The sequence below is a fragment of the Argentina silus genome (assembly GCF_951799395.1).
Source record: "Argentina silus genome assembly, chromosome: 2".
Classification (NCBI taxonomy): Eukaryota; Metazoa; Chordata; class Actinopteri; order Argentiniformes; family Argentinidae; genus Argentina; species Argentina silus.
Genome location: NC_139656.1, coordinates 31,266,588 through 31,289,196, shown reverse-complemented (window position 1 = coordinate 31,289,196; position 22,609 = coordinate 31,266,588). Strand labels below are relative to the sequence as shown.

Here is a 22,609-nt window from a genome sequence, read left to right as displayed (position 1 = left end):
GTGGTGGTTGTGGTGGTGTGTGTGTGTGCGTGCTTGCCTACGTGTGTGTGTGTGCCTACGTGCCTGTGTGTGTGTGTGTGTTGTGTGTGTGTGCCTACGTGCCTGTGTGTGTGTGTGTGTGTGTGTGTGTGTGTGTGTATGTTTGTGTGTGTGTGCGCGTACGTGCCTTCGTGTGTGTGTGTGAGAGTGAAGGATGCTAAGAGAGGAGGAGAGTGTTGAGATAACAGCTATTTGCATCAGTGTTCCACCTACCCTCCCCTGCCTCTCCTACCCTCCCCTGTCTCCCCTATCCTCCCCTGCCTCTCCTACCCTCCCCTGTCTCCCCTATCCTCCCCTGCCTCTCCTACCCTCCCCTGTCTCCCCTATCCTCCCCTGCCTCTCCTACCCTCCCCTGCCTCTCCTACCCTCCCCTGCCTCTCCTACCCTCCCTGCCTCTCCTACCCTCCCCTGTCTCCCCTATCCTCCCCTGCCTCTCCTACCCTCCCCTGTCTCCCCTATCCTCCCCTGCCTCTCCTACCCTCCCCTGCCTCTCCTACCCTCCCCTGCCTCTCCTACCCTCCCCTGCCTCTCCTACCCTCCCCTGCCTCTCCTACCCTCCCCTGCCTCTCCTACCCTCCCCTGCCTCTCCTATCCTCCCCTGCCTCTCCTATCCTCCCCTGCCTCTCCTATCCTCCCCTGCCTCTCCTATCCTCCCCTGCCTCTCCTACCCTCCCCCTGCCTCTCCTATCCTCCCTGCCTCTCCTATCCTCCCCTGCCTCCCCTATCCTCCCCTGCCTCTCCTATCCTCCCCTGCCTCTCCTACCCTCCCCTGCCTCTCCTACCGTCCCTGCCAGCCAACCCCCCCCCCCCCCTCTCTCTCCCATACACCCTACCCCTCTTCTACATGCTGTATATAAGTAACACCCCAATTCAACCCCCCCCCCCTCCCCCCCGTAGACTATCAACCCTATATCTTCCTCTCCTGCCGCCCGCATATATAGTGCATTCGGGAAGTATTCAGAATATGTGAAAAATGTGATATTTCACTGTTTTATTTTTAATAAATTAGCAAACATTTCTAAAAACTTGTTTTCACTGTGTCATTATGGGGTATTGTGTGTAGATTGATGAGGGGAAAAAAATAATTTAATCCATTGTAGATTATGGCTGTAACATAACAAAATATGGAAAAAGTGAAGGGGAATGCACTGTATCTCGTCTTCCACCTTCACCCCCCCCCGACCCCCCCCACACACACACACACACTTCCTGACAGGGCAAGATGACATGGGGCCTGATTAGTTGCTGAGCACATCCCCCCCAGGGCTGTGTCCGATCCATAGGTGCCTGAGGCGTTGTTGTTGAACAGGCAGCACAGGCTGGCTCCGTATGTTTTTCCTTGTTTATTAGTTAGTTTATTGATTGCATTTTTTATTTTTTTATTTTTTTTTAAATCTCAGTATCCCACTGGTAAGTTAGTTAGAAAACCGCATATTTGAAATACTTGCAAACTCTTCGATTCAACACACAAACACACACACACACACACACACACACACACAAATACATTTGTATTTGCTGCAGCAGCACTGCGGCTGTTGGTGAAAGCCTCTCAGACTGCGGCCACCACTTACAGAGGGAGGCAGGCCTGGAGCAGTCAACCTGAGCTGCAGGAGAGGTCACAAGGTTGTTGGGAAACTTTCCTCAAGTGAGATGGAAAGTATCCTATTCATCCAGCAACTCAATAATGCATAGATACACTTTGTGGTGGTGGGGGGCGGGGGTCAGGACAAAACCCTATGTTCCGACAGTATGTGTGTGTGTGTGTGTGTGTGTGTGTGGGGGGGGGGGGGCATTCAGGACCAACCTCTATGTTCTAAAAGTGAGGAAGGTTTCAGGACCAAACTCAGCAGTGGACACAGCCATTAGTTAGAAGACACTCTCACTACCAAGCCAGCATCTAAGAGGGAGAGAGGGAGGGAGGGAGGGAGGGATGGAGGGAGGGAGGGAGGGAGGGAGGGAGGGAGGGAGGGAGAGTTGGTGGGAGTGTGTAGATGGAGTAGTCTATAATTAGCCAGCATTGTCCCCCTCCTTGGCAGTGCAGCGTTCATAAATCTCTATCTTTTATGATCATGTCTTCCACTCCTCCTTCTCCTCCTTTTTCTTTTTTCTCACATGACTTAGTGATGCTCATTATCACCCCTGTTATCACAGGCCTCCTCCCCCTCCTCCTCCAACTCCTCCTCCTCCTCCTCCCCCTCCTCCTCCTTCCATCCTCCACCCCCTCCCCCTCCTCCTCCTCCTCCACCACCTCCTCCTCCTCCACCTCCTCCTCCTCCACCACCCACAGAGACTCAGTAGAGGCTACTTATCCAGCATATCCCTCTCTGGAGCATGTTGTGGTGTTCCGGTGCTGCTTTCTCTCTCTCCAGTAAATTGGCCACAGTGGCAGCTTCAGGCTGGAGGCCATGCTGCTTAGCAGAGCCTCTCTGTCCCTTTAGGTAACTCTCTCCTCAGGTAACTCCCTTCAGGTAACTCTCTCCCTTCAGGTAACTCTCTCCCTTCAGGTAACTCTCTCCCTCAAGGTAACTCTCTCCCTTCAGGTAACTCTCTCCTGAGGTAACTCTCTCCCTTCAGGTAACTCTCTCCTGAGGTAACTCTCTCTCCTCAGGTAACTGCCTTCAGGTAACTCTCTCCCTTCAGGTAACTCTCTTCCTTCAGGTAACTCTCTCCCTTCAGGTAACTCTCTCCTGAGGTAACTCTCTCTCCTCAGGTAACTGCCTTCAGGTAACTCTCTCCCTTCAGGTAACTCTCTCCCTTCAGGTAACTCTCGCCCTTCAGGTAACTCTCTCCTCAGGTAACTCTCTCCCTTCAGGTAACTCTCTCCTGAGGTAACTCTCTCCTCAGGTAACTCCTGAGGTAACTCTCTCTCCTCAGGTAACTGCCTTCAGGTAACTCTCTCCCTTCAGGTAACTCTCTTCCTTCAGGTAACTCTCTCCCTTCAGGTAATTCTCTCCTGAGGTAACTCTCTCCCTTCAGGTAACTGCCTTCAGGTAACTCTCTCCCTTCAGGTAACTCTCTCCTCAGGTAACTCTCTCCTCAGGTAACTCTCTCCTCAGGTACAGGTGCTTTCAACAGCAGGAGCGTTCATCTCAGGTCACAGTAGAAATCTTGGGACATCGAGAGGGACATATAACAAGACCCAGACCCAGACACAGACACAGTTATTCCAGCATGGTGCCGATCCAAAACTGTTGACAGCTCCGAAAACACACCATGATGTGAATGCCTGGAAGGAGGGAGGAAGGGAGGGAAGGAGGGAGGGGGGTGATACACCTGCCAGAAATGGGGGGTGGGGGCTGGAGGGGGAGGCGGGGGGTAGGGGGTATTTTACAAGAAATGTTGACAGTCTTGTATGAAATCCCTTGCCGTTTTTTATTCCATGGGATTTCATCATGATGATGCCTCTGTAATACCTTTGCCTGGGGAACACCCACGCACACACACACACACACACACACAAACGGACACACACAGACACACACACACACACACACACATTACACACACACGCACACACACAGACACACATCACACTCACACACACACACACACAGACATAACACACAGACATAACCTCCTGTCTCTTCTACCTCAGGTCCTGTGCCTATGTAGCAGAGGCGGTTCAGAAAACACCCTTGCTTAATGTGTAACGTTGCCCCGAGACCTGAAAAAACACTCCCAAAGAGCTCATCCTCTGGCTTTAGCTCGACAGGATAAGGCAGTGTTGTCGCCCGCGGGGAGCCCTGGGTTTGAATCCTGTCAGCTTAATCTACCATTCTCCTCCTACCCAGTCAATCTGCATGTAGTCTCGATGGAGACGTACGGTCCTGTACTGGGTTCAGTTGGGACGGCAGATCTGCAGCCAACAGTCCTATTCCAAAAAATGCCTGTTCAGCCCTCGATGTGCCCCCCCCCCCACCCCCCCCCTCCCCTCCCTCCCTCAGTCGTGCTCTAAGTGCCCTGAGACTGCAAGTTTCCCCATAGTAGGTATTTCTTTATGGCTGGATTGATGTGTTTCTTATTGTTAGGGTGGCGGCATGCATGAGCGGTACGCTGACTCGGCTATTTCCCCTTTCCAAATCCACTCCCGAATATGAATATGAGCGTATTGAAATGCTCCCCTGGCTGACCCCCGTGAATGATCCCGTGGCTGAAATGCGTCATGCACTTACTTCTTTCACTGGGAACTGTTTCATGTTTTACAACGTTTTTATTTGAGAATATCGTAACATCGAATTCGTAAGAGGTAGGAATCTAAAGGCAACGAACCCAATGAAAGCCAAGCACTCAGGGTTGGTTATGGAGGCTGTGAAGTCGTCAATGGATATTGATGAGGTAGGATACTGATGCCAGGGCGGAATCGGAATTTGGTTGGGAGGTTGTAAATAATCTTATAAATATTGTTTTGATTTCCTCCATGAATGTTGTTGACGATGTCTACAGTGAGTCCACAAACACACTGAGCTGAAAACCCTGCCCCCCCCCCCCCCACCACACACACACCCCTTCCCACACACACACACACACACACACACACACACACACACACACGACACACACACACACACACACACACACACACACACACACACACACACGACACACACACACACACACACACACACACACACACACACACACACACACACACGGGACACACACACACACACACACGGGACACACATACACACACACACAGCTGAGCCGAGCTCAGCAGGCGTAGCTTTTAGGCAAAGTCGTGGTCATGTAAACCTGATGTGATGTGAGCGTGACAAGCCAGGGGAGAGACTGGGTCTCTCTGTGCTCCTGTTGCAAAAAGCCAAACATGTCCTTTTTAAGGGAGCCTTAACTAACACATCGAGACAACTACTCTGCTAAAACACATATTAGGGAGCTGGAGTATCTTGTTAGCAGATGTTGTGGTGAGGGTCATTTGGAGGACTATCTGTCTGGTTAAGGCAGCACATGTCGCAGGAAACTGTTCTCGTGTTGATCTGACGGGAAGGAATCTCCCCCCCCTGGTTTAGACACTATCCCTCTGCTCTTATGTCTACATCATCTAATATTCAACAACGTCTGAAAGGCAGTGAAGACATTTTGTGAGAAACCTGATCTCTAGGCCCAGTAACCCATTTATCTTTTTTCTCTCTCTCTCTCTCCACCTCTCTCTGTCTCTCTGTCTCCCCCTCTTCCTCTCTCTCTCTCTCTTTCTCTGTCTCCCTCCTTCTCTCCACCTCTCTCTCTCTCCACCCCCCATCTCTCTCTCCCTCTCTCTCTCTGTCTCCCCCTCCCCCTCTCCCTCTCTCTCTCTCTCTCTCCCTCCCTCTCTCTCTCCTTCCCTCTTTCCCTTTCTCTCTCTCTCTCTCTCTCTCTCTCTCTGTCTCTCTCTCTATTACAGGACTACACATTGACTATGTACTTCCAGCAAGCTTGGCGGGACAAGCGTCTATCGTACTCTGAGATCCCCCTCAACCTCACCCTGGATAACCGGGTGGCCGACCAGCTGTGGGTCCCGGACACCTACTTCCTAAACGACAAGAAGTCCTTCGTTCACGGCGTCACCGTGAAGAACAGAATGATCCGGTTGCATCCAGATGGCACGGTGCTCTACGGCCTGAGGTAAACGTTAACCCAAACACCCGTTCAAATGATACTGCTTCACTTACACACACACACACACACACACACACACACACACACACACACACACACACACACACACACACACACACACAGAGAAGTAGAGTGCACCTACTTAGCTCCAGTGAAGTTTAATTTGCAGTTTGTAGTTTAGAACGGGCCTGATGAGGCTATAAAGCCTACACCCCCTTGGTAAACAAAGGTTATTGAAATCATAAAAACAGAATGATTATAACCCACTGTGTGCTATATCCCCTGATATCCCCTGATCTATTATACACTGGCAGCTGAGAGGCATAAATACAGAGAGAGAGAGAGAGAGAGAGAGAGGGGTGGGGTGGGGTGGGGTGTAGGGAGTGTGTGTGTGTGCGAGAGAGAGAGAGAGAGAGAGAGAGAGGGGTGGGGTGGGGTGTAGGGAGTGTGTGTGTGTGTGAGAGAGAGAGAGAGAGAGAGAGAGAGAGAGAGAGAGAGAAAGCAAGAGAAAGCGAGATAACTGAATAGGGTTGGGACCTCAGCAGTGTCTCTCCCGCCCCCAACCCCCCCAACCCCCCCCCAACCCCCCCCCCCGCCCATCACAATGATTTCACTACGGGTTAGCACTCACTGCATTGGCTCAGCGTTCACCACTCCTCCTTACGTAACTCTCCTCCTCTGCAGCAAGGAGCAATTAGCCAATTGTTTCACGGTGTGATTCATTGATTATTAAACGTGTCAACCATAGAGGACACATTATAGCCAAGGCTAGATAGCTTAGCGTTATTAGGGCGTGTGAGTCCAGCGTCATCTCTGCATCTCTCACTGAAGCATTCACTTCCATCAGACAAGCAGAAAGAGGAAAGGGAAGTCGAAGAGAAAGGGTTCCGCACAAGGCTCGGAATGGAACGCAACAGGGTTCGACCTTAAGCCTGTTTGGGTTCTTCAAAGGGTTCTCTCATACAGGGATAGCCGTAGAATTCTTTTTGGTTTTAGGTTGCACCTTTATCTTTTCAAAGAGCGTATTCTGTCTCATTCACGAGCAGTGCTAGTATGCAGTACGAATACTACCAAGGTCACAGCATATTCTCCCTTTTGTGAAAGAAAGGTCTTGGATCGTCCACAGCCTACTTTGGGTGTGTATTATGTGTCTAACAATGTGAGGCACTTGTTACTGTAACAGTGCTAGTGGCTGGGGTTCACACACACACACACACACACACAACACACACACACACACACACACACACACACACACACACACACACACACACACACACACATACACACACGCACATAGAGAAGAGAAAATTAGGCCCCTGGAGGACCTAAAGCATGTATTATTGATAGAGAGGGCCAGAATATTATGGTTTTACTGTACTGCAAAGTGTCCTATTATGCACAAGTGTCCAGAATATTGCATTTCCAGAGAGGATGACTGCAGTAAGTGAGGTGTTTTAGGGGATTGCATCACTGGGGTTTGTTAGGAAGAGAGGCGTCCTATATGGTGTGATAAAGAGCTTGTTAAATGAAAGCACGCGTTCAGCTGTGATGAAGAGAGGAGACAAGTGCATACTGTGGCTACTGGAAGATATAGCTCTGTTCTCATGTTAACGATGGGATGTACTCTATGGTGCAATGGAGGGAGATAATGCACAGAGTATCTACCAGGGGAGGCTGGTGGAGGTAGAAATCATTGTAATGCATAGATTGGAATGAGGAATGGTATCAAACACACATCCCATTCCGTGCATTAGAATGAGTATCTACAGAAGGCTGGAGCCACCGTTAGGATCCTTGTCCTTCACCCTCCAGCCAGACTTTCCCAGGCCGTGCTGTGTGCGATGATTTGAGTTAGGGATGTTATCTCCAAGGAGATGACCTGTGCTGAGAGGTCAGAGTCCTCAACAACTCCCAGTGCCAGTTGTTGACGACAACAACAACAACAACAACAACAACAACAACAACAACAACAGAATATGCATCACAATAGTAGGGAATCTTTTCATCATCCCGTTACATTGGAATTTTAATTGGATTCATTTGAGTCTAGCACGGCTGATGACTGCCTGCCACACACAGCCACTGTGTACAGATAAATGATGAATATTCAAATGGATAAACTCATTTATTTGCTATTGAGCTGCCAATTGGCCCTGCTAATTCATTGTGGTCAGCTACAAAGCAAACAACACAGGCTTGTATGCTTGTATATGCACTTTTGTTGGCTTGCAAGAGATGGGTTTCGGATCTGGATATAACTAGCAGCCTCCAGCCAGAATGATATTAAAAATTCCCTCCGCCATCCCCAAGGGCATGGCTTTCTCAGCCAGAGAACAACAAAGATCATTCTAATTTTGTTTTTTGGAAAGGAAAGTAATTGAAAAGTGAAATAGGAGGGTTGATGAAGGTTCATTTAATTAATTTCCCACAAATCTGACCCACACAGCAACACATAGAGGAGGGCCTGGATTTGTGTACAGTGTGTGTGTTGCTGCAGGGCAGGGCTGTCTCGTAATTATTGTTGCTCTTTGTTCAAGTGACTTCGGCACTACAGTGAGTGAAGTGTCAACTAGACCAAGGACGTATAGGTGAATACTACACTCTGAGACTAAAGGATTCTAAAAGGGTTCTTCATTTGTCTCTGTAGGGGAACCCTTTGAAGAACTCGTTTGGGTTCCACGTAGAACCCTTTTCACAGAGGGTTCGAAATGGAACCCAAAAGAGTTTAATATGGAATCCAAAAGAGTTAAAAAAAGAACCCAAAGGGGTCTTCAAAGGGCTCCCCCTACAGGGATGAATTTGTGTAGAGAAAAACCTTTTGCGAGTGGGAGAATGTCCTGCACTGTACAGAAAGTGTTCCTGACACCAGCTATCTTTCAGTTAAAAATGATCTCTCTCCTGTTAAGGTATTAGTCATGAACATAGAAATATATATTAAAACGGAAAACTAAAAACAGAATTTTGTTTCAAGATTTGACAGTATTTCATCACTAGATTGCTGATGATGATCTGTTTAATCTCGCAGCAGACAGAGCATCATGGTGCATTCAGTCACTCACTCACAGTGTACCTCAGCCGCCTCCCCATGCCATATGACATCACCCCAGCTCCCGAACCAGCCATGATGAGTGACAGCCAGTCCTGCAAGGTGACCAGTATACAACTAATGAGCATATTATGGTGTGACAACATGACCACGGGTCACGCTGCTGTCACTGCAAGAAGCCCAACTAGATGGGAGTTCAAGTGGACAGATAGGCTAGAACGTGTGAATGGGTCTGGTTCCTCTGTCCTCCACCCCCCCCCCCCCCCCCCCCCCCATCCCCCAGTGTGCGGAGCCCCTGCCAGAGTCCCTGTGCAGCCCCTCCAGGTCCCTGTGCAGCCCCTCCAGGTCTCTGTAGGTGGATGGCCATATGGGCCTCGCTTGGCACAGCTTGCACTCAGTTACCAAGCAACCGAGGGGTGTGCGTGAAAAAACGTTTGAAACAGCGTTGTGCAATGATTAATACCTTGAACGCGGACACACACACACACACACACACACACACACACACACACACACGCGCGCGCACATACACACGTGAATACACACACGCACACACTTGCTTGCTCGCACACACACACACACGCACTCACTCATTCGCACTCACTCATTCGCACACACACACACACACAGACACACACACACACACACACACGTTTCAAGAGTGTGTGCCAGCCGGCCCAAGGCTCTTGCCCAACTTCTCACTCCGTTGGCTCCGTCTTGATACAGAGATCAGAAAGTTGCTGGCAAGTAACCGGCAATTTGCTCCTTGGTTAAACACTTGGAAGTCAGAGAGCCACATCAGGGGGAAATTACTGCTGACACGGATAGGGTGTCCAGGGGCGGAATGAGAACATCCATCTCTTCTAGAACCTTGGGGAAAGGAAAGACACCTGTTCACTCCTGAGCACAGACGGACCTCTGGAGTGTGTAACACGGAACAGCAATCTCCATTCCTTTCTCTTCTTTTTCCTCGATTGATATTAACTGGCTTTGTGACAAGACGAGATCAGTGTGCAACCCCCCCTCACACCCCGCACCCCCCTACCCCCCCCCCCCCCCCCGCTACCCCCCCGCCCCTACCCCCCCGCCCCCCGCCCGCCCGCCGACCTAACCTTTACACTGACCCGCCGATCCGTTTCACGTGGCCTACGGAGCAAGAGATAAACACGACCGCGCCATCCCATCAACCGCATCTCTGCACGGCCTCCAATCCACAGTCTAGGGTCGTCCTCCCTCTTGGAAAAGCCTCACATCACTATATTATGTTTCTCTCTGTCCTGGATTTCCTCTGCACCGCATCAAACAGACTGGGGGGATAGGATGAGGAAATCCAAAGCTGTGTTTGACCTTGGGTCCCGTTGTATTGTTTTGTAGATCCGTGCTTTATCCGACAGTTGTAAACAAACACCGCTGAAGGACAGATTGTGGGGATTGGAGGTTGAGAAGCTGGGGGTTTGGTTTTGTTTGTTTTACGGTGAGACGATCAGACGGGCTTGCTACTCCACATTGGGAGAGTGACGTAGTGAGCCTCCAGTCCATACCAGGGGAGGCTGGTGGAGGTAGACATCGGAGGACAGGCTCACTGTAACGCATGGAAAGGAATGAGGAATGGTATCAAACCATACCTTATTCCATTCCATGCGTTACAATGAGATGTCGACCTCCACCAGCCTCCACTGGTCCATATATACGTATGTGGAATCAATGTACCTCTCTGATTTATTCTATAGCTAAGCTTTTGGTCAAAGTTGCCTTTGACAGAGCATCACCCTATTGTCATATCACGTCATCTTCTCTGCAACGGCCCAATCATGTTCACTGGTCAAAAATGGAGGTTGGTGTGATGTGACCGACCGGTGCGGTATCGGACCTTGGTCTCCTGTACACCACAAGACCATGTTAGCCTGCTGAGCTAAAGCCTACCTCAGCACAATAGAGGAGGGCAGGGCTGGTTGGAGAGCAGCATACCATATGGTCACACGTGTTTGATACCATTCCTCATTCCGTCCCATGCATTACAATGAGCCCTTCCTCCGATTTCTACCTCCTTTCAACATAGTACAGGTCTGATACCAGGTAGTACAGGTCTGATAACAGATAGTACAGGTCTGATAACAGGTAGTACAGGTCTGATAACATAGTACAGGTCTGATAACAGGCAGTACAGGTCTGATAACATAGTACAGGTCTGATAACAGGTAGTACAGGTCTGATAACATAGTACAGGTCTGATAACAGGTAGTACAGGTCTGATAACATAGTACAGGTCTGATAACAGATAGTACAGGTCTGATAACAGATAGTACAGGTCTGATAACATAGTACAGGTCTGATAACATCATTTCTCATGCAGTAGTATACTACACAATCACAGAGAGAGCATTCATCAAGTTTGGACGGTCAGAATCATTATCACAGAGAAGTTGCACATGACATGAGCTTTCCCTGGTGGAGAAGGATGGCAGTGATTAACAATGTGTGCGTCCAGAAATGTGATGCTTTTAAAGGACAATGAATATGATTATCCTCCTGAATGCACACGAGAACATTATATTTAATTAGATTCTTACGTACTTAGATAATTAGAGGGTAATGCATACTTAGCTTGTGGCTAATTAGCGAATGATGACCCTCTCCCATTTGACAACTACGGAGCTATCTGAAGGAGGTTAGGAGTGAATAGCTGTCACTCAGGTAAATGGTTGACTAATGGTATGAAACATGACAACACACGCCAGTGTAGGAAAATAGACGGACTGGTGTGTAGGAAGGATGGGTACCATAGAGGGACAAGTGTGTAGGAGGGGGTGGTCTCAGGGTGACAGGTGTGCAGGAGGAGGACGATTACCCAGGGTGCCATGCAGCTTCGGGGCAGCGCCAACCTCTCACGCAGGACCAGAGCCGGGAAGAGTGACTCCCTGTCTGCACTCCGGCCCACTTCTGCACCCTGAAATGTGCAGTCGTGCACTCTCGTTGAAATGGGAACGAAGTAGTGTAGGAGCTCATGCATAGACCAATCACATGCTTTTAAATCCACGTGTGGAAGTGCACATGTATACCTCTGGAGACGGGGGAAGAAATGTGACGCAGCACTCACCATCGCTCCCTGTTACTGCTGCTGGGTTGTGGACGATACGACCTACTGGATTCTCTAACGACTGACTGTATTATGGCAATATCTGACCCATCATTTTGATGAACGGTAGACACATGTTTGATACCATTCCTCATTCCGTTCCATGTGTTACAATGAGGCCGTCCAACGATTTCTACCTCCACCAACCTCCCCTGGTAAAGACTACTATTCCCTCTGTGATAATGTTTTTCTTTTTTACAAATGAGTTTGTTCTTTAAAAAAAAAAAGTCTAACTTTTAAATGTTGGTTAGATCAACGTTTTTCACCTGCGTAAGCACAATGGAACACAACAACAATGAGAAACATTATTTTCTTACATTCAGAATGCTGAATTGTGCTTCTCTTTCTGTTAGAGATAGTGTTCTATTGAACACATTTGACAAAAAAAAACTTTAAACGAAAAGAGGAGTTTGGAGTGCTCTTAAGTCTGCCTCAGCAATTTACCTTCAAAGCAACTATTACAGTTTATCATTGACATTAGGACATAGACCAAATGTTCCAGCTCACAAACTCACAATATTAAAGTCTCACCGGGTTTCTCAGCCAGTTTTTCACTCTGTGCCCTTTAAGCTCCGGTGAACACGCAGACTCATTGTGTTTTAAAGGTGCCCTGTTCTGGTTTAAAGGTGCCCTGTCCCCCATGGGTCACACAGCACCTGGCACGAACACTGTTGCAGAAGTTGGGAAGTTAACATTTGAGTACCTTTGTCTTGTTGTTTAACAGGGTTGAGATGAGGTGGAGGGGTGTCCTCGGCTGGCTTGGTGTGAGCATTAAAAGGCCCGTGACGTGCATTATGCTTTCTAAAAGAACAGTCACCTACCTCATAGGTCATTGTGCATACATTTGACAGGACATCTGACTCACAAAATACATGACGAACCAGCAGCATGATAGTAAAATGTAATAGTAAAATGACCAGACAGAGAAATATGGCCAGGCCTCTCTTTGTCAAAGAGATTTTACATCTCAAGATAGGACTAACCTGGTTAAATAAAGGAGAACGCTTTGTGCTTTTGTGTTCTGATCAGACTCCTTCAGAGGGTTAGGGTTAGGGTTAGGGTTAGGGTTAGGGTTAGGGTAAGGGTTAGGGTTAGGGTTAGGGTTAGGGTAAGGGTTAGGGTTAGGGTTAGGGTTAGGGTTAGGGTTAGTGTTAGGGTTAGGGTTAGGGTTAGTGTTAGGGTTAGGGTTAGGGTTAGGGTTAGGGTAAGGGTTAGGGTAAGGGTTAGGGTTAGGGTTAGGGTTAGGGTTAGGGTAAGGGTTAGGGTGTAGTGCAGAGTGTTAAGTTTTCTTAGATGTCTCGAGTGCTGTCGCCCACAGTACACACACAATCACCCTGAAGGCTTCAGGTCATCTCAGGTGAAATGAAGATTGTCATCTATAGACATATTGATCTGTGTTTCCTACGACTGCACCAGTCAGCATCTCACCTGGCCCCGGCAGAGTGATGGTGCTCAGGTTTAATAGCGTCCTGTCACCTCAGGCGGTGCCATAATGTGCCTGAGCTCATAACCCCCCCCCCGCCCCCCCCCCCCCCTATCCATTTCACACAGCCTTCAGGATGATATGATTTCCATTTGTCATCTGAAGCACCTCCCTGAGCCGCCCTGACAGGAGCATGATAATGGTGATACCTTCTATTAATGAACACTGCAGAAGAAGAAGAAATAATGTGAATGCGTAGATCTTCTGTTAGTGAATACTGCAGAAGAAGAAGAAAGAATGTGAATATGTAGATCTTCTGCTAGTGAATACTGCAGAAGAAGAAGAAAGAATGTGAAACATTGAATATTTAAAACGAATCTTACGCTTTTGTAAGAATACGAAACGCTTAACTCCATTGCTGTGTAGTTAAAAAGCTATTACTCATGTACAATATGAACTTAATGTTGTTACTAGAGTAATTACATAGTTATTACTCAAATATACGGTCAACTTAATGTTAAGTGTGACCTTTTTGACCGTTTTTACAGATACACATTTGCAGAGAACACACCCATCAGGTATTATGTATTATGTGCATACCCTGTGTGTGTGTGTGTGTGTGCGTGCATGCGTGTCAGCGATAGTGCCGTTAATTGCTATAACCATATGGCTATAGCCATATAAGGTAATTGCTATAACCATGTGGCTATAGCCATATAAGGTAATTGCTATAACCATATGGCTATAGCCATATAAGGTAATTGCTATAACCATATGGCTATAGCCATATAAGTTAATTGCTAAAGTCGTTAATTTCTGTTCAGCACAGAACAGAGGACATAGGCGGTTTACACAGTGATCTCAAGTCCTTCTTCTCCAGGTATTCACATCATCCGCGTTCTTTGTTCCTGTCAAGCTGTCTGCCGGTGGATCAGCACCTGAGGCTCCCTCCACCCACTCAGTTGAGGCAGCCAGAGGAAGAACTCTGGCAGATGAAAGGGGTTCTAGACCCGGAGACGAACGCTCTAAGAACACCTCTCCCTATCGCTCTCATCACCGTGGGAAATGGACGTCTTGTTAGTGGGGGGGGGAGTGTCTGTCAGTGGGGTCGGTGTCTGTGGGAATAGGAGAGACAGACAGGTGGAACCCAGAGGGCTATATTTTAACGGCGTAAAAAAAAGCAGTCTTCACGCAAACGTGGGCGCTGGCGCGGGGGGGCCGGCGGTGGAGCGAGGGGGTGTGTTTGAAATATCAGTGCTATTTTCAAGACCGGAATTTTTCAGCGCACCTGATGGCACTTGACCTGCTTATTGTCATGAACACGCCTCTATGGCCGTTACTCCTCCCACCTGAGGGCAGGTGACACAGCGCTTCAGCTCTGTGGTATTTTCACCTGTTACCACCGACACAAATTACCAATACGCCTGGGAACAGACTTGCGTCCGTTTTGCACCGAAAATAGAGGCCATCGTTTTCACGAGGACCGGCGTGGATGTTCTCCTGTGACATACGGTACGCTCTCCTCGACAACTCCAGAGAACACTCTGGCGTGACGTTAACCTGTCTGACATGGGGACGGCTGTGGGGTGGGAAGGTGGTCAGGACAAGATGGGGCAACGACGTGGTTGGTTGCTGTACCTTTTAGAAGGCTGCGGGGTCCAGAGGTGACAGTCCCGTACACTAGAGGTCCCGGGATGATGTGGCGCTGTGTAGATGATCTTCCCCTCTGGGTTGCCCTGGTTACCTACAGAGAAATACTCTGGTACTGTTATGTATTCCTCCTGGTTGCCGTGGTTACCTCAAGGTAGATACTCTGGGGCTGTTATCTGTTATCTACACCCCTCCCTTGGTTTCCCTGGTTAATCTGGGGCTGTTATCTGTTGTCTACACAGCTCCCTGGTTGCCATGATTGCCCTGGTTAATCTGGGGGCTGTAATCTGTTATCTCCAGCCCTCCCTGGTTGCCATGGTTTCCCGTGGCTCCCTGCAGTGATGTTGTGATTGTGATTGACCTCTCAGGTAGGGGTTGACCCCGGAGCCGTCCGACACAGCGGGATTATTCAAGAATACTCAGAGTAGGACAAGGATTAGGCCTGGCCTTTTAATCCCTGGACGCGAGGGCTGCTCACTCTCATTAAGAATCAAGTCAAGGTCTTGTTTGGGTGGTGTGGTATACATGCAGTGCAGGGGAGGCTGGTAGAGGTAGACATCGGAGGACGGGCTCATTGTAATGCACGGAACGGAGGAATCAAACACGTGTTTCTGTTTCTGCCTCCGTCAGCCTCCGCTGTTGCCGTGGCTGATCCGTCAGACGTCATGAAGGGAGCAGGGATGAAAATAAGTTGTTGGTGTGTATTTAGGCTGTGAGGAATCTGTTACGATACACACCACGACACGACGAGTTGACACAACACCAGGAAAGCATCTCTTGAGATCAGAGTTGTTTTGTTGTGTTTCAACAGGGACAGGTTGAATTAGGATCATGGTTGGGGTTAATCCTCTGCTTCTGGAATGATGTAGCAGCGACTGCAGAGGAGATAATGTAGAGGAGATAATGTAGAGGAGATAATGTAGAGGAGATAATGCAGAGGAGATAATGTAGAGGAGATAATGCAGAGGGGATAATGTAGAGATATCCCAAGGTGACTTCACTGGGGATCGCTATCATCTCACGTTATCATTCACAACTTCATCCCACCACAAACGTTATCTGTAGGCCTACAGATATGAAAGCAATGCATTACAAAATAATCCACACACACACAAACACACAAACGTACGCACGCACACACACACGCACACACACACGCACGCACACACACACACACACACACACACACACACACACATGCATGCACACACACACGCATGCACACACGCACGCACACACACACACACACACACGCATGCACACACGCACGCACGCACACACACACGCACGCATGCATGCACACATACACATGCATGCAGCTATAAAAAGCAGGGCCATTATGTAGCAATGTGCCCTTGCCTCCAGCTGTAGTTATCCGGTAGGCCGAGGGGGCTTGAGATACTGATTGAGATTGTGATTGTGGGGCCCTTGTCTCTGTCCACGCCACTCAGACCAATAAAGCTTCACTTAGACAATTACAAGGCAGCTGCAGGACCTCATCAGCAGGGCCGAGGACAACTTGACCCCTCAGACTGACCCTCTCAGACTCCAGTGGTCCCTAGCTAATGGATGACTCTGACTTTGTCCTGCTGTTGCTCTCTTCTCCTCTCTTCTCTTCTCTTTTCTTCTCTCCTCTCCTCTCCTCTCCCTTCCCCTCCTCTCTTCTCCCCTCTCCTCTCCTCTCCTCTCTTCTCCCCTCTTCTCTTCTCTTCTCTTCTCTTCTCTTCTCTTCTCTTCTCTTCTCTTCTCTTCTCTTCTCTTCTCTCCTCTTCTCTTCTCTTCTCTTCTCTTCTCTTCTCTTCTCTTCTCTTCTCTTCTCTTCTCTTCTCTTCTCCCCTAACCTCTCCTCTCCTCCCCTCTCCTCTCCTCCCCTCCCCTCTCCTCTCCTCCCCGCTCCTCCCCTCTCCTCAGTTCTCCTAGCTAATCAATGATGACAGTGAAGGATAATCCCAAGTCAACTCAGTTTACACTCCTTTCTTGTATTTAGGTGAATAGGGTTTTCCTACCTTGTCTCCTAGGTCAGTGTCATTAGCGTTAGGGTTACCCATCCACCTGTGTCCCTGTATGCTGTGTCTGACTCTGAGCATCCTCTCCTCTCCTCTCCTCTCCTCTCCCTTCCCCTCCTCTCTTCTCCCCTCTCCTCTCCTCTCTTCTCCCCTCTTCTCTTCTCTTCTCTTCTCTTCTCCCCTAACCTCTCCTCTCCTCTCCTCCCCTCTCCTCTCCTCTCCTCCCCTCTCCTCTCCTCCCCGCTCCTCCCCTCTCCTCAGTTCTCCTAGCTAATCAATGATGACAGTAAAGGATAATCCCAAGTCAACTCAGTTTACACTCCTTTCTTGTATTTAGGTGAATAGGGTTTTCCTACCTTGTCTCCTAGGTCAGTGTCATTAGCGTTAGGGTTACCCATCCACCTGTGTCCCTGTATGCTGTGTCTGACTCTGAGCATCCTCTCCTCTCCTCAGGATCACCACCACAGCTGCTTGTATGATGGACCTGAGGAGATATCCATTGGATGAGCAGAACTGCACTCTGGAGATAGAGAGCTGTGAGTACTGGCTCTGTGTCTGTGTGTCTGTGTGTGTCTGTGTGTGTCTGTATGTGTCTGTATGTGTCTGTGTCTGTGTCTGTGTGTCTGTGTGTCTGTGTGTCTGTGTGTCTGTGTCTGTGTGTGTGTCTGTGTGTCTGTGTCTGTGTCTGTGTCTGTGTCTGTGTGTGTGTCTGTCTGTCTGTCTGTCTGTCTGTCTGTCTGTCTGTCTGTCTGTCTGTCTGTCTGTGTCTGTGTCTGTGTCTGTGTCTGTCTGTATGTGTCTGTGTCTGTCTGTCTGTGTCTGTCTGTGTCTGTCTGTGTCTGTATCTGTGTATGTCTGTCTGTGTCTGTGTCTGTGTCTGTGTCTGTGTCTCTGTGTGTTTGTGTCTCTGTGTGTCTGTCTGTGTCTGTGTCTGTGTCTTTCTTTGCCTCTGTCTCTGTCTGTCTTTCTTTATTTCTTACACACACACACACACACACACACACACACACACACACACACACACACACACACGTACACACACTTTCTCTTTGGCTCTATTGCTCCCTCTCCACACTGAGTCCAGCCGTACACCACATTTTTCAAAAGGAAACTTTGCTTACATCTAATCCACAGGGCATTCTCTCACAGCGATGATACCGCGCACAGTGTAACTCCTAAACATCAACAACTACAGCGGAAACGTGTGGATTGAACACTAAATGGACCCCGTGAGGGTAAATTAACAAAGTTTCTTGTCAGCAGGTTTGACCGTCAAACCTAAGGCACTCAAAAATTGTTTCCATCACTTCAGCAAATTAGGGATTTCCGCAAAACAATGCTGTACAAGGAGTACATACAAGATCCAGTTCATCTAGAGGCCACGGCCTGCTTTTAATGGTGTACTTTAAACCACTTACACTACAGCGCAGCTTGAATTTCAACTATATTTTCAACCTAATATATGATGTATTAGTATGAGCATATAACTGGATGTCAGAACACTCTACTGGACGTGGAGAGGTATGTTATGTCATGGAAGATGAGGTCCAATTTTGAAGATACAGTCTACCTGGTTTCCAGTGTGTCTACGGTGATGCCATTGAGTTTCTTTTTTTTCTTTTTTTGTTGTATTTAACCTTTATTTATCCAGGGAGACACACTGAGACTGAGTTCTCTTTTGCGGGTGCGCCCTGTTTACAATACACATAGGATGCAAAACAACACCTTAAAAACACATGTCTCTGAGAGCCTAACCCTAACCCTAACCCTAACCAAGGACTTAAAACACATGTCTCTGAGAGCCTAACCCTATCCGAGGACTTAAAACACGTGTCTCTGAGAGCGGGCCCCTAACCGAGGACTTAAAACACGTGTCTCTGAGAGCCTAACCCTAACCAAGGACTTAAAACACGTGTCTCTGAGAGCCTAACCCTAACCAAGGACTTAAAACACGTGTCTCTGAGAGCTGGCCCCTAACCGAGGACTTAAAACACGTGTCTCTGAGAGCGGGCCCCTAACCGAGGACTTAAAACATGTGTATGGGACCAAGTGCTCCAACCTCAGTCTACCCTGTAGATCATTCCATGTCTGAAGAGCACATTAGCTAAAAGCTGTTTTTTTCCCAAATCCGTAGACACCCGTGGGATGTTAAAAAGTAGCAAGCTCTGAGAGCGTGTCTGATCACCACTGGGACGCCTTGAAAGCAATGATGTGAGGTAAAATGGTAGCTTCAAAATAACTGCTTTATATACAAACACATTCCAATGAGAAACTAAAGTTCCCAAGTAGCAAATGTGGGTTTTACAAGAGTTCCTTATCAGACATGCAATATCCACCATGTAAGAGGTCAGAGAACACCACAACCAGATAGCGGGATGTAGCATCGCTACGCTAGCACTGATGACGCTGACCTTCAGCCTGACTCCACCGTGCAGTAGGACGTTCGGCTCGCATTTGTTCCCTTGCCAACCAGATCAAAGTGCAACAGCGCTCTCGTCCAGACTAATTGGGGACCTGGTATGCCTTTGTGAAGTGGGTCGTCGTGCCATGGGAAGCAGTTGTTAGTTGTAGTTCAGTGTGACCCTCTTGAGCTGCTGTTTCAACACGGCCCGGTGGCTGGTGAGGTCATCCCAGCCTGGGGTAGAGAGCAGGGAGTGTGCATCAGGAGAGGCTGGCGGAGGTAGAAATCGGAGGACGGGTTCATTGTCATGCATGGAACGGTTGTCGTTGTTATTGTTACGTTTCAATCAACTGTTTCATGAGTTTGGGGTGTCATTATCAACATAGTTCGTCGTCATCACCATCAATCACCTGCAGCATAGTTAAAAGACGATTGTACCCCACTGGAAAACCCCATTGGAAACCCCATTGGAAACCCCACTGGAAACCCCATTGGAAACCCCATTGGAAACCCCACTGGAAACCCCATTGGAAGCCCCATTGGAAACCAGACTTCCGTAACCCAGTAGAGAGATGTGGCCTCTGTGAGGATCTTTGATAAAAGTTGAACAACACAAGAGTCCTTGACTGTTTTATGTCTGCTCCGGGACTCTGCGCTTTGTGATGTTGCTCTATGACTCTGGGCTCTGTGGTGGGGGGCTCTGTGGTGCTGCTCTGTGATGAGGGGCTCTGTGGTGAGGGGCTCTGTGACGAGGTGCTCTGTGGTGAGGGGCTCTGTGACGAGGTGCTCTGTGGTGCTGCTCTGTGACTATGGGCTCTGTGGTGCTGCTCTGTGACTCTGGGCTCTGTGGTGCTGTTCTGATGTGCTGCTCTATGGTGCTGCTCTGTGGTGCTGCGGACCCTGAGCGTTTTCATCTGATGTGCTGCTGGCTGACGGACTCTGCAGCGACCCGGTCTCAGTGGTTCAGCTGCAGACGTGTCTGTTGTGCTCCATTCCCTCTCTTCTTCACCCTTCCCTTTCTCTCTCTCCCTTTCTCTCTCTCTCTCTTTCTCTCTCTCTCTCTCTCTTTCTCTCTCTCTCTCTTTCTCTCTCTCACTCTCTCTTTTTTTTTTTTTTTTTTTGTTCTTTTCCCCTCTCTCTCTCTCTCTCTCTCTCTCCCCCCCTCTCTCTCTCTCCATGGCTTTCTTCCAGTGAGTTCCTTTGACAGTTTGGTCTCTCTAATATCACTCTGTGCCACCGGTATGGAGCCACTGAATGACGCTCAATAAGTTTTAACAAGCTCTGACAGGAGAAATAGCAGTTTGAAGCACATTTAATTTTGCATCAGAATTTCCATCCCGTTCGCGTAACCTTTCGTAATTGTTTTGGACTAAAACTAAATTGCTGATCCTGATTTAATTAGCCTCCTTTTGAGCAGAGAATAATAAGTGGCCTCAGTGCGTCTATTGCTTTTGCTAAATTTTTTCTCGCTTTTTTTTTACAAAGAAAGAAAGGCAGCATTTTTTGCAGTTTATTCACAGAAATCCATTCACTTCATATAATTATTCAATTACCCAACAACAAAAAACAAACAACAACATTTCAATGGAAAATGATTCATGTTGAGGTTTCCTTGTTTTCTGACTTGTAAAGGTCTGCTGCCTTATTGGATGAAACAGACTGTGGGGAGGACAGGAACACAAGCAAAACAAGTGAAAGGGCAAGCTGTAAATCACAATTAGACCTCCCTCAGGGGAAAGAGCAAGGACATGTTCAATGAAACGCTGACTAAGTAGCTGCCTATCTTATGATTCAACCACATTGGTCTACTGGTTTATAAGATTTACATAGACCTCTGTCGGTTTCTAGTTGCTAGTTATGTTTTCAGCAAACAGCACTTACTGTATTCAATCTGCGCCTCCCACGTGGAAGACCCAAGCACCTACCATTATGCCAAGAGGACGTCCTCGAGGTCCGAGGGTGACACTTGAGCGGTCATGTCTCAGGCGGGGCTACGTCGTCACGAGAACGTGATTCCAAACCGTCCCTGCTCCATTTAGAACACAGTCTTTCATCTCCGTGCAGCGATGCTTCTTTGCTGTGCTCCTGTCAGAGTTGATGTCCTGTGTAGAGTACAGAGGCTGAAGGATGAAGGTGTAGACAGGGAACAGAGGTTGAAGAGTCACAGATATGAAGATGAACGTTTTGTGGACACTTAAAGGGATATACAGTACACAGCAGTGATATTTCTTGGCCCGGCTATAACACATTCGCGTGGTGTGGTATTTTTAGAGACGTTGCCTAAAAATGAAAAATAATCTATTTAAAACATATTTCACTATCATTTTTTATTCATCCTAGTTGATCAAAGCCTGGCTGCTAAACACACAAGCATGTTCCTCTCACTGTAATCAGCTCATCTTTGTGAAAGTGCTTTAGTTACATGCGATACAATTAGTGTGATACAATTACTGTGTCTTTTCCCCAGTAATAGGTCCGCTCTCTGAATTAATTTGATTGTAATAAAGTACATATTTGGTTGCAGACTCCTTACTCTCTTCGGAAGATGAGCTTAATGAAATGAATCTGTCACCCCCCAGGTTGGGCACCATTTGTGTGGAGCTGTTCAAAGACTTCATTGAATCATGTGCGTCATCTTTTTCAGAATAGGATACAGAGATGAAGCCCGGGGATAGCTGAGCTCACACAGACGCACACACACGCACGCACACATGCGCACACACATGCGTGGGCACTCACACACACAAACACACGCACACACATACACACATGCATGTGCACCTGCGCGCCCGCACTGCGCACACACACACACACACACACACACACACACACACCATTTAATAATATATGATATGATCATTTCAACACGCCGTGTTGGTTCTGGTCTCGTGGGCCAGGGTTGGGGGGACACACATCTACCCCTGGCAGAGTGAGTGGCGAGTGAGTAAGACGTGGCGTAGTCCAGCTAAGACCCTGACCTGACTGCTCTACCACGCTGGATGACTGTCTGGTGACCCCGCCAGCCCCTCCTGTCAGCCTGGGTTTGCTGTGTTGTGGCCTCTGCTGCCTCTCTATAATGGATGGAACTCAGGTCAGCAGGAAGTGCAGTGGGCCACACATACACTGTGATATCAGTGAAGGAAAGACCTGTGGGATGAATTATTCAACGACGTCAAGCTCCTGCTGGGCCTCAGACGTGTTGGTGTTGCTGCAGGGCATCGTATGTGCATTACGACATGCAGCCTCCGTCTTGTAGGGTACAGTAGCAGGTGTTTTATGGTTGGTTTGC

At 48.3% G+C, this 22,609-nt stretch overlaps 1 protein-coding gene across 1 annotated transcript in view; it reads left to right on the top strand.

Annotated features, from left to right (window-relative positions):
- gabrb2b (gamma-aminobutyric acid type A receptor subunit beta2b) overlaps nucleotides 1-22,609 on the top strand; it is a gene marked incomplete at both ends in the record, with an annotated part of 50,759 nt that overhangs the window by 11,995 nt on the left and 16,155 nt on the right. Inside the window, 2 exons of the mRNA XM_083691396.1 lie at nucleotides 5,441-5,661; nucleotides 17,373-17,455. Coding sequence (XP_083547522.1) covers nucleotides 5,441-5,661; nucleotides 17,373-17,455 — 304 coding nt within the window. The remainder of the gene's footprint in view (nucleotides 1-5,440; nucleotides 5,662-17,372; nucleotides 17,456-22,609) is intronic.